Source organism: Carlito syrichta, unplaced genomic scaffold (genome assembly GCF_000164805.1).
Source record: "Carlito syrichta isolate Samal-C Ts95f unplaced genomic scaffold, Tarsius_syrichta-2.0.1 Scaffold315561, whole genome shotgun sequence".
NCBI lineage: Eukaryota > Metazoa > Chordata > Mammalia > Primates > Tarsiidae > Carlito > Carlito syrichta.
This window is the reverse complement of record NW_007259657.1, coordinates 780702-794127: the sequence shown is the minus strand read 5'-3', so window position 1 is coordinate 794127 and position 13426 is coordinate 780702. Positions and strand designations below refer to the sequence as shown.

General features: G+C 41.1%; 1 protein-coding gene across 1 annotated transcript in view; it reads right to left on the bottom strand.

Annotated features, from left to right (window-relative positions):
* The window catches only part of CATSPERB (cation channel sperm associated auxiliary subunit beta), a 93954-nt gene that overhangs the window by 21257 nt on the left and 59271 nt on the right, over positions 1-13426 (bottom strand). The window contains exons 17-19 of the mRNA XM_021706411.1: positions 11974-12164; positions 9426-9755; positions 3189-3328 (exon numbers count right to left, since the gene is read on the bottom strand). Coding sequence (XP_021562086.1) covers positions 3189-3328; positions 9426-9755; positions 11974-12164 — 661 coding nt within the window. The remainder of the gene's footprint in view (positions 1-3188; positions 3329-9425; positions 9756-11973; positions 12165-13426) is intronic.

The following is a 13426-nucleotide window of genomic DNA, read 5'->3' as shown; positions in this document are numbered from 1 at the left end:
CAAAAAACAAAAGTAAAAATAAATTAACTGGGTGTGGTGATGCAGGCCTGTATTCCCAGCTACTTGGGAGGCTGAGATGGGAGGATCACTTGAACCCAGGAGGTGGAGGGTGTGGTGAGTTGTGATTATGCCACTGTACTCCAACCTGGGCAACAGAGTGAGATCCAGTCTAAAAACACAATACACACACAGACATACATGTAACTGCAGTGACATAGTAGTAGACACTGTTAGGATAGTTTTGCCTCATTCCTATACTCTGTAGCTTTTACCAGTGATGTATTTTTATGTACTTTTGTCAAACACATTGAATCTAATCAGAGTTATTTTATTAATGGAAACACAGGCAGCTAACTGCACAAGTTAAATAAGACGCAAGAACGCAAACAGAGGAATTCAGAGTGTTGCACATTCTAGGGTGCAAGTTACCCAACTTCTACAGCAACTCGATGGCAGGGAAGAAAATGGTATGCCAGCTGCCGCCAATCAGAGGAAACTAAGAGACCAACAGCCACATGCTGGGGGAGTCCTGTTTCCTTCTTTTTTAAGGTTAAGTAACATTCCACTGCATACATTCTACACCTGTATAATGCTTGCTTTATTCATTCATTGATGGACATTTGGGTTGATTCTATAACTTGGCTATTATGAATAGTGCTGCAGTACACATGGGTGTACAGACATCTCTTTGACAAACCAACTTCAAATATTTGGGGTAAATACCTGGACATGAGATTGCTGGATCACATGATTAATTCTGTTTATAATTTTTAAAGGAAACTTCATACAGATTTTCATAATGGCTCTGCTAATTTACGTTTTCACCAACAGTGTACAAGGGCTCCCTTTACTCACAGCCTTGTCAAAACTTAACTCTCATCTTTCACTGCTTTGTACCCCATAAATGTGTATAATGATAAACTGTTAATTTACAAGAAAAAAATACAAAGAAAAAAATGCCACAGAAGCACACACTCCATATCTGTATCTAGTCCTCTCCAGATCTTGTGTGGTTCTCACGCACTAAATAAAGTAATGCTGAAGATGGTTTCATAGCCTGGTCATTGTCCAACGTTAAAAAAAAAATCTGACTTCTAAATGTATTATTCAAAATTTTTTTCCCTGAGGAACTGGTATATTTTTGCTTCTTAGATGATGAGAGTTTAGTAAGCTGCATCTGTGTTATTTTCACCACTTAGTGTCCAGCAGTAGCTCATCTTTATATTATAATTTCAATAAATAAATCATACTAAGTACCTATTAGGAAAATAGTACAAATGGAAATAACTCAGAAGCAGATAGTAGAATGTCGCATGTTCTCACCTATAAGTAGGAGCTGAATGATGGGAATATGTGGACGTACAGAGTGGAACAGTAGACACTGGGGACTCCAAATGGTGGAAGGGACAGGGGTAGGGCTGATAATCACCCGGTGGGTACAGTGTTCACTATTTAGAGATGTGACCTTGAGGCCCAGGCTTCACCATTACATGATACATGCACAAGAGAAATCTGCACCTGTACTTCCTAAGTATATATTTTTTCTATTTTTTGACAATACTAGAATTTTATTTTTTGTGGATTACAATGAAGATTTGTTTTATTTTTGTTAGAACTAAAAATTGATCTTCCATATGACCCAGCAATCCTTCTCCTGGGGACATAACCAGAGGAACAGAAATTACTCTACCAAAAAGACACCTGCACACACATGTTTATTGCCACACTATTCACAATAGCAAAGACATGGAACCAACCCTGCTGCCCATCAAAAGTGGACAGATAAAGAAAATGTGGTACATACACATGATGGAGTATTACACAGCCATAAAGAACAAAATTGTGACTTTCATAGCAACTTGGATAGAGATGGAGACCATCATACTAAGTGAACTATCACTGAAACAAGGAACTGAATAGTACACGTTCTCACTCATAAGTGGGCCCTAATCACTGGTCACATTAGCACAAGGGTGAGATCAGTAGCTGCAGGGCACTGCTAGGGAAGGGAGGGAGAAGGTGCGGGCATGTGACAACACACTGGGTACCTAGTCCACTACTAAGAGGAGTGAGGGACACCTAGAAGCCCAAATTTCACCTGTATGCAGCCTGCTTATGCAGTAGACCCTCACTTGTGACCACAACTCTATAATTAATATATATTTTAAAAAACAACATAGTATGAATAATGAACCTTAATTTCAAGTAATAAATTACTTGTTATTGAAAGTACTCCCTAGTTTTAAAAAGTTGAAGGAAGAAATGTGATTAGCCTGTATGTACATATAAAGCAATAACAAGAATTCAACTAAAAAAAAAAAGGAAATGCTCTTAATTATTCCTTTTTACCCTTTTTCCTTAACTTTAATGGAATATTTGCAAAAATTATAGATTGAACTATATAATACTGCTAACATTCCACTGTTTTGGCCTACAAAATGGCAATTCCATATAGTGTAACTTTATTTTTTTTACTTTTTTTTTTTTTTTTTTTGAGTTGGAGTTTCACTCTGACGCCCAGACTGGAGTGCAGTGGCCTCTTCCGGCCACCGCAGCCTCGACCTGCTGGGGCTCCAGCGATCCTTCCGCCTCAGCCTTCCAAGTAGCTGGAATTATAGGCATGTGCCACCATGCCCGGCTGATTTTTTGATTTATTGTAGAGATGAGGTCTCGCTGCCCAGGCGGGTCTCGAACCCACAGGCTCAGGCAATCCACTCACCTCAGCCTCCCAAAGGCAACTTTATATTTTTGTGGTGAAAATATATGTGTCTGACATGTATAATTTCCTTTAGCTTCATTTCAATTTTTCTTTTAAGTTTGATAAATATATATAATTATTTAAAATATGCAGAACATAAATCTATTTATATAAAATTATTACCACTTTTCCTTCAATCTATTCATCTTTCTAACTATATGCTTTTTTTATAAAAACTTTTTATTGATAGAACTGGGCTCTCACTATGTTGCCCGAGCTGGTCTCAAACTCATGGGCTCAAGGGATCCTCCCTCCTCAGCTTTCCAAAGTGCTGGGATTAGAGGTGAGCCATGACACCCGGCCATTACTACTTATATGTGTATTTATGATATAAACAGAGATGTTAAAATGATGCTCATTACATGTTAATCGTGGTTATTTAAATTTTTTCTATAATTAACACTTTTTCGTAATTAAAGAAAAATCTTACTTGTTGTGTGAATTCGCTGGCTACAGAGATTGTAACTAGATAACTGTCTGTATCATCAAAGGTGCCCCGAGCCTTAACATCTAGCAAGGTAGGGTTTCCAACTAGCACTTCCAGCAACGGGGCTTCAATGACTCGAAGACCTGTGGGAAGAGGGTCAGGGTCAACATCATGTAGTGAGAGCTGTAAACTCAGTTTAAGGTGATTGATTAATTGGGATTTCAGACCCTCAGCAGACTCCATTACGAAGGCTGTGTCAGCTGCACATACTGTTAGCAATGTAGTCAGTCAGCTGTAATCATTCTTAGACATTTTTAGCTTCACAAATATTTTCCCCAGTTTTCTCTCTTCCACACCTCACCCCTCAGCCAGGCTCCAGTGTAATCAAGGTCTCCTGGATGATCCTGGCTGTAGAGCTGGCTGACTTAAATAAACTAAAGAGGCCATGCTTAACTTGAAGGGCCTCCAGTCCATCACTGCCCAGGGGAAATGCAGGTGTTTCAGACAAAATGTGTCACCAGGACCGCTTCTGCCTCAAGGCTACCTGCTTGCAACTTTGCCATACTAAAAGCTTTAGTGGAAAAGAGATTTGGAACACCGCATAGTCTAACTGCCATCTTTACTAATCAATCAATAGGATAGAGAGGAGAACTCGTGAAGGACTGTGTGAGGACTGTCTATAGCCGCTTCCCTTAAGCTCATGCGAGCAGGCCAGTGCTTCTTAACATACAACTGGGGATTTTGTTCAAACACAGGTTGAACAGGTCTGGGGATGGACCTGGGATTCTGCATTCATAACAAGCACCCTGGTGACGCTAACATAGGCCCAGGGGCACCCCTGGAGTAGCACAAAGTTGGTTTTCTCAGAAAGAGGCAACTGACAACTTGCTGATTGCCATTTGCTTCTGTCAAACTGAAAAGCTTAATGGATTGAGCTCTTACCAATGGATGTGGTATGTTGTAAGGCTAAAATCTTCAGAACTTTGTGGTATCGGTGCCAGAATATAGAGGCACTACAACGACATGGATTTTAAAAATTCAGGAATGGTCAAAATAATGTGTGAACTGGATGCTAAGATAAAGCTATGTTTTGAAATTATAAAGAAAACACACATTATTCAGTAATACTGTTGGAACAACTAGCAACCATCCGTAATACACCACAACAAAATGTAGACAGCTTCAAGAATTAAATGGAAAGTTAAAAAATAAAATTTAAACTCTTAAGTTATTTGGAGGAAATGTGGACAGCCAGATAACCAGTCAGAAAATGTTCCTGGGGTTTCCAACAGATGGACAGTTTTTAGTATATTTATTCCCCAAGAGCAATAGAAAGAGATGGTTTTCATTTTGTCAAAGTGTGTAATTTTCATTTATATAAGTTGTACTTTGTTCTGTTTTTCAAGTGAGCCTTTAAAAAACAGCATTTTGTCCTTTCATTATATCTTCTTTCCCTCTAAGAGGTTGTTTGTTTTTGAGTTGGAGTCTCACTCTGCCATCTGGGCTAGAAAACAGTGGCACAATCATGGCTCACTGCAGCCTCAACCTCCTAGGCTCAGGCAATCCCTCCACCTCAGCCTCCTGAGTAGCTGGGACTATAGGTACGTGCCACCATGCCTGGTTATTTTTATTTTTTGTGGAGACGAGGTCTTGCTAAGTTGCCGAGGCTGGTCTTGAACCCCTGGGCTCAAGCAATCCTTCCGCCTTGGCCTGAAGTGCTGGGATGACAGGCATGAGCTACTGGGTCTGGCCCACTCCAAGAGTTTCATGCATGCTTATTTTACAGTGCCTTTCTGATCTCCTATTACCTCAAGTTCTTGGGGTTTAAATTCTTCTGTTTCCTGTGCCTGATGACTATCCTTTATGTTGGGTCATTTTTTTTTTTTTTTTACATGTCTTTAACATCTTTTCCTCAATTCCTGTTCAATAGAGATAGATTTTTTCCCATGGAATTCCTGAATTACAAAAGTATTCCTACAGAAACCCTGGTGCTTGCTTATGCTAGGGCCCAGGTGTCTCCATTTCTCAGCCTACATCTGGCAGGTGGTTACTGATGGGACAGTCTTGGGGTAGGAGTGTTTTATAGGAGAACGCTTTGCTCCACTCTGAGTCCCCTGAGATGACAATCCCTCTTACTGCCTCTTTGGGCTGGTGAATAGAGTTTTCCTCTTCCTCTCTTCATGATTTGAGGTCCCAGCTGTCTGTAATGGTCTCAATTCCAACTTCCAAACTAGGAAAGCTCAGAGTCTGACTTTCAATATTTGGGCATTAAAATAAATCCCCCGCCTGCATGGCCTGTACCTGAGTCTGACATCCTTCAGGGAGGCACACATTAGCTAATTTCTGTGGCTTCAAGTTCCCTCTTCATTTCTGGTGATGAGTTTTTCTTCTCTTCTTTCCTTTTCTCCCATACTCCCTACTTCTTTTCCATCTTTCCTTTCTCTCTTTCTAGCTTAGTTATTCATTAATTTTTAAAAAATTTTCCGCTGTCCCATTTCTCCAGCATCTTTAATGATTTGTGTTACTTCTGTAATAAATACCTATTAAAATGGGGAAAAAATAGAATTCTATTTAAAAGCCATTTTTTGGCTTAAAATAAAAACAGTTGTCCCTTGGTATACATGGGAGTTTGTTCAAGGACCCCTTCATATACCCAAATCTGCACATGCTCAAGTCCCAGGTCAGCCCTACAGAACCCTTGTATATGTGGGTTTCACAACCTGTGAATACTGTATTTTCATTTGGTTGAAAAAAATCTGCACATAAGTAGACCCATGGAGTTCAAACCAGTGTTGTTCAAGGGTTAACTTTACCTGAAATAAATATAACAATAGCAAAGTAAGTATAGAGTTATCATTTCAGAAGACAAAAAAATCTAAACTAAAATTCTGGACACAACAGTGTTACCCCAGTGCCAGTGGCCTGGGACGCCTTCCTAATCTCACTGGGGTAGCCAAGAGAGCACTTGGGGGGCAGGGGGCTCAGCCCCTTTCCTCTGCACTCCCCCTGAAGGCTCAAAGAAGACAGAGAACTTGGAAAATCCCAGAGCCCTGCCCTTGACCTAAGACGACTGAGCACTTCCTTGGAGCAGCACTCACCAAGGAGAAACCCTACAGCCACCATTGTAACTGACTTTCTCCCATAAGTGCCACCTCCTGGCCAGAGATGAACAGTACAACCCTCCACACTGGATACAATACCTTAGTTTTGGGGAAAACCAGATCCTAGGTACTAGCTAACACTGTCAAAGCCACTCTGGCCACTCAGGATGCCATGAACCAGTGCAGGTACACAGCACAGGGCTGCCACAACTGGCAACTTAAGAGACTCACCACACCAAGGAAATATATAATCAAAGGAAACCTACATTTTCCACATCAGCCCCCTGCCAACCTCAAATAAGAAGAAAGCATCTACCCAAATGAGTTCTCCAACACCCCCGAAGGGCCACACCAACTCTTCTGCAATGAACCTTCAAAAGGTTGATTACAAAATTGATCAATTAACTTCAGGAGAAAATTGAAAACCAACATAAAGAAAAATTTAAAATTAAACTATTCAGAACATGAATGAAAAATTTTCCAAAGAGATAGACATTTTTTTTTTTAAAAAGCTAAAATTCTGGAAATAAAAGAAGTATTTAGGAAGTACAAAATGTGGTGGAAAGTTCTAACAGTAACCTAGAACTAGCTGAAGAAAGTACCTCAGAACTTGAAGACAAGGCTGTTGAATTAACCCAATCAGACAACAATAAAGAAAAAAGAATCAAGAGAACAGAACAAAGTCTCCAAGAAATTTGGAATTATGTAAAAAACATCCAAATCTAAGAATCACAGGTGTTCCTGAGGAAGAAGAGAAAACAATAAGTTTGGAAAACCTATTTGAGAGAATAATGACGGAAAACTTCCTTGGCCTTGTCAAACATCTAAACATTCATATACAAGAAGCCCAACGAACCCCCAAGAAGATTCATTACAACAAAGTCAACCCCAAGGCATATAATCAGTCAGTTATGCAAAGTTGATGTGAAGGAAAGAGTTTTTTTTTTTTGAGTTGGAGTCTCACTCTGTCGTCCAGACGAGTGCAGTAGCTGCTCCTGGCCACCACAGACTTGACCTGTTGGGCTCCGGTGATCCTTCTGCCTCAGCCTTCCAAGTAGCTGGAATTACAGGCATGCGCTACCATGCCCGGCTGATTTTTTGATTTATTGTAGAGATGAGGTCTCGCTGCCCAGGCGGGTCTCGAACCTGTGGGCTCAGGCAATCCACTCACCTCAGCCTCCCAAAGGCGTGGGATTACAGGCTGAGCCACCGAGCCCAGCTCTGAAGGAAAGAATTTTAAGAGAAGTGAAACAAAAACATCAAATAACTTACATAGGTAAACCTATCAGACTAACAGCAGACTTCTCAGAAGAAACCCTACAGGCCAGAAGAGAGTTGGGCCCCATCTTCAATCTCCTCAACCAGAATAACTGTTAGCCAAGGATCTTGTATACCACAAAACTAAGTTTCATAAGTGAAGGAGAAATAAAGTCCTTTGCAGACCAGCAAATGTTAAGGGTGTTTGTCACCACTAGACCAGCTCTATAAAAAAATAGTCAAAGGAGTCCTAAATACTGGAACAAAAGGTTGAAATACACCAGTAGAAAAATGCTGGAAATCATAAAGTTCACAGGTCTTATGGAATGCTAATACAATAGAGAAAATAAATAAAGCAACCAAATAACAACCGGTATGATGAATAGAACAGTACCTTACATATCATTATTAACTCTGAACATAAATGGTCTCAATGACCCTCTAAAAAGATATAGACTGGCAGAATGGATTAAAAAACACAACCCAGATATCTGCTGACTTCAAGAAACCTACTTAACTCATAAAGACTCCTATAGACTCAAGGTAAAGGCGTGGGGAAAAATATTCCACACAAAGGGAAACCAAAAATGAGCAGGAGTAGCCATTCTCATATCAGATAAAACAGACTTTAAATTAATAACAGTAAAAAAAAAGGCAAGGATGGTTATTATATAATGACTAAGGGATCAATCCAATGAGAAGACATAATTATTTTAAATATATATGCACCTAACACAAGAGCTCCCAGCTTCATAAAACAAATTCTAGGCCATTGCTTTTTAAACTCTGGTATGCCCATATAGCTGTTTGAGCTATGGCTGCCATTTCCTGGCTTTGGTCCCCCTCCTCTATTTCTCTCTCTAATTTACTTTCTAAACAAACTATATTTTCAATCTAAAACAAACAAACAAACAAAAAATCCAAATTCTACTAGACATAAAAGAAGAGATAGATATCAATACAGTAATTGTGGGAGACTTCAACACTCCACTGAAAGCAATAGACAGATCATCAAGGCAGAGAGTCAACAAGGACACATTGGAGTTAAATAGGACTCTAGAGGAAATGGAACCAGCAGACTTCTACAGATTATTCCATTCTAAAACTATAGAATGTACATTTTCCTCATCAACACATGGAGCATTCTCCAACATAGATCATATGATAGGCCACAAATCAAGTCTCAATAAAAAAAAATTCAAAATCATTTCAAGCACCTTCTCAGATCACAGTGAAATAAAGCTAAAAATTAACTCCAAGAAGAACTCACAAAACCAAACAAAAACATAAGTTAAACTAAAATTCTGTATAGGCTGTGTGCAGTGGCTCATGCCTGTAATCCCAGCACTTTGGGAGACTGAAGAGAGAGGATTGCTTGAACCCAGAAGTCTGAGACCAGCCTGGGCAACATATTGAGACTCTGTCTCTACAAAAAAATCTATAACTTGTGTGGATGTAGTGGCATGCCCCTGTAGTCCCTGCTACTCAGGAGGCTGAGGAGAGAGGATCGCCTGAGCCCAGGAGGCTAATGCTGCAGTGAGCCATGATTATACCACTGCACTCCAGCCTGGGTGACAGAGTGAGATACCAAATCCAAAAAAAAAATTCTGGGTAAACTTGGGCTGGTAACTTAACCTCATTTTCCTTATTTGTAAAATGAGGACTATAATCTATATTTTTAGGGTTGTTATAAATATTAAATAAAACAATGCATAAAAATCATTTAATATAGAACCTGGCACATAGTAAGTGCTCAAAAATTAGAAGCTAATACTGTTATTAGTAGAATGTCAGCAATTGTGGAAACCAAAGATAAAACCAGTATCAAAGAGTATATTTCACATTCCAAGAAAGAAACAACATCCAATGAAAACAAACTTGCCTTTTGTACTGGGTATGACCTTGAATTTTAAAACCTGGGAGTTTCCCAGATCGATGTATTTCACTGTGTTGAGGGTGAGTGAATCATCATTTTGAAACCAATAATTACATGGTTTTGCATATATATTCCATGATCGTCCATTCCTTTGCCCAAAGTTGTATAAGAACCAAGAGTCCTTCAGGAAGGTCACATTGTTGGGGGCTATCTTGGGCATGGTGGCAAGAGCCAGCGCATTCTTAGGATCTAAGATGCTTGTGATCAGGAGGCTACTGTAACCGGGAATCACCACAGTCTTCTCCAAATCAGTATCTTGAAACAAGACTTGAGGATCTGGAGGTGAAACAGAAAAGGTCTGGCATAAAATACAGCCAATGTTTGCCAAGCATGTCAGTGTACACAGCCAATAAACACACTATTTGAGTTTTTAAACTAGTACCTTAACCAGATAACACATTTTCCAAATTTCAGGCTATAATTAAAATGATTGTAAGGGAAATTTACCACAAATATGTCATCACCTGTACTTTTATGTTTACCATAAAACCTTTCGATAAAATTCTCAGCAGAAAAAAATATATATATATAAGTAGGGTTAAGTTAAAGAAAGTTGATTTCTGGCTAGGCATGGTGACTCATACCTGCAATCCTAGAATCTGGGAGGCCGATGCAAGAGGATTACCTGAGCCCAGAAGTTTGAGACCAGCCTAGGCAATGCAACATATAATAGCAGGACCTTGTCTCTACAAAAATTTAAAAATTAGCTGGGCGTGGTGGCACATGCCTGTAGTCCCAGCTACTGGGGAGGCAGAGGTGAAAGGACCACCTAAGCCAAGGCGGCAGAAAGCTGTGAGTATGCCACTGCACTCCAGCCTGGGTGACAGAGTAAGACTCTGACTCCTAAAAAACAAACAAACAAACAAAAAACAAGCAAAAAAGGAAAAGTGGTTTCTTTTCTATAGAATTGCTACACATTTTAGTGAGCTGAAATATTTATTGTGATTCTACAAAAGAAAGATAATATAGCCAGTGCTTTCCCAGGGCCTGCAGGTGTGCCTGGTACACAGAAGGTGCTCAAGAAATATTCACTGAATGAATGAATAATTGATTATTCAAGGACAACAGGAAGATTGAGAACAGAGAACAGAGGCTCTAGGCAAGACCTTGAGGAACACCATCACTTAGGGAATGGGAAGCGAAAAAGATCCTTTCAAGAGATGAAGAGGGAAGGGTTGAGGAAGCCCTTCAGAGGATGTCAATGATGCCAAGAGGAGTCTGTTTCAAGGAGAGGGAAGTCATCCCTTCAACACTGTTGATAGGTCGTGAAGCACATCAATATCATGAAACACATCAACAACACTCTTCTCACTACAAGAATGAAAAGATCAAATCCATCAGGAAAGAGCCTGCCAAGGCCCTTAATCTCTCTCTCTCTCTCTCTCTCTCTCTCTCTCTCTCTCTCTCTCTCTCTCACACACACACACACACACACACACACACACACACACACTCACTCTGACTTCTCGCATTTCCAACAGACCCACAAGATCCCTTCCAATATTTCTCCAACAGACACATGATTCCTTCCCTCTCTTTCATGGAGAAACTCCCTGAAAGAGGTACCCTTACTCGCTGTCTTCAAATCCTCTCTGCTCATCATTTCTTGAACCCGTTCCAAACAGATGATTGTCCACACTGCTCCCTGCTTCCTGCTACACCTTCCTCATTCACCTAGAGACATTCTCTTGGGACTCTTTTCTGCCCAGGCCACTGACTCCCTCACTGTGTCTCCTCTGTTTGCTGAAGTCTTGGGGTTGGCCTTCCTATGGCTCCATCACCTTCAGGGCTCTCATTTGGTCTCATTGACCACCCTACAGATGTTGGCGATGCTCACATCGGCATCTCCAGTCCAGATCTCTTCCTGAACTCCAGACTTGGACTTCTGAACTCCCCCTTATTCCTCCTCTTGGATGAGCAGCAGCACTGCATGCTTCATGGGCTGGGCAGCCCTGACTGCTGCAGCAGCCGGCTGGCCGACGTCTCTGCTTCCTCCTCGCCCCCCCAACCGCCTGCCCCATCCGCTCTCATCACAGCAGATGAAGCTCTTGTCAAAGCAGAAACCTGATCATGCCACTTTCTGCTCAGAGTAAAATCCAAACCCTTAGAACAAACAACACTAACGTTTGCTATGGATGTATCAGACAATCCTTTCAAATAGAAATATCCTCCACAATGGTGATTCAGAATTAGTTTACTAAGGCAGGACAAAGTCTGCACAGATGTCCTATTTTCTGATTGGATTGCTGTTTAAGACAAAATAACCTTACAGAAACAACTGACAGGCATGACTACTGATGAGATGCCAGTGAAGTCACAGGTAGGCTTTATTATATGAGAAACAAATCGATCCCCCAGAAACCAGAGTACGTACAATGTCCAGCAGGCTGCCAGCTGAACTAACAACTGAAACCTGTTGCTCTATAAATGAGCGTAGTCTTCTCAGAAGATCATTTTCCTGGCCATCGGAGATGTGCTGTACTATCATACTCACCATGTAAGTCGAGAGTGAGTTTATAGGAGGAGTTTCCAGCATGATTGACAGAAAGAGAGCTGGACAGGCAGGCGCTTTCATTTGTTTCCTCTATTCCGAAAGGATCTATCATTTCTGCAATGACTGAGGACAGAAATCCTGGAAGGGTCTCATGCTGCAGTATCTTTCTTATGTAAGCTTTTCCAGTTTTCCTACAAAGAAACAAACCATTAAGCAATTTGGATAAAACAATGACTTATGTGAGCCATTTTATGAACACATATTTTACAAACAAAGCCAGGCATGGTGGCTCACGTCTATAATCCCAGTGTGTTGGGAGGTTGAGTCAGGAGGATTGCTCGAGCCTGGGAGTTCAAGAACAGTCTGTGCAGCATAGCAAGACCTCATCTCTCCAAAAAAAAATTTTAAAAATAGCCAGGCATGGTGGTACCCAGCAATTCCACTTTGGGGGATATACTCAAAAAGAATTGAAAGCAGTGACTCCAACAGGTATTTGTATACTCATGTCCATAGAAATATTATTTGTAATATCTGAAAGGTGGATGCATCCATCAGCTGATGGATGGATAAACAAAATGTGAAATTATGCAGATACAATTAATGGAATATTACTCAGCCTCAAACAGGAAGGAAATGCTGTCACAAGCTATAATAGGGATAACGCTTGCAGACATTATGCTAAGTGAAATGCACCAATCCCCAAAGGACAAACATTGTGTGGTTTGGTGTCTGGTGAGGGCTCACTGTCTGGTTCACAGGGGAGTCTTCTACACATGTCCTTCTGTGGTGGGAGGGCCTAGCTGGCTTTCTGGGGTCTCTTTCATAAGCGCAGTCATCCCATTGATGCAGGCAGAGCCCTCATGACTGAATGTCTCCCCAAGGCTCCCCTCCTAATGGTACCCTCTCAGGAGTACGAATTCCCATGTGAATTTTGGGGGAACATGAACATTCATACCACAGCAGTGGGATTCTGTTACTCTGAAATAGTTTCTTTTCTGGTTGCTGGATTTGGGGGGTTGTAGAATTCGCATTGTCTTAGAAAAGAGCTCCTAGGCCTTAACAGCAGCTCCCAGGGCCACTGGCTTCTCCTGATACCTTGAGAGTAAGTATTCCTGAGGACTGCCTGGACCCTGCCATGTCATTTCATGAGAGGCAGCCTCCACTAGCTAGCAGGGTTGGTCTCTAGGACAGAAAGGAACTGTCATGGGAGTGGACTTGCAGTGTCCCAAGATAGCCCAGAACACGTCTGCTTCTCATGACAAGGAACACCTGTTTCTGTGGCCCAGCCTGAGGGTGCTGGTGCAAATGGCACCAGGCCTCTAAGATGGGGGCATGACGCAAGACAGCTCAAAGCCACCTATGTATGTGCTTGGCTTTGTGGGGCTCACAAAAGGCTTAATCTATTTGACCAAGGAAAGTACTCAAAGGAGGCTCAGACATTTAGACTCTAGAC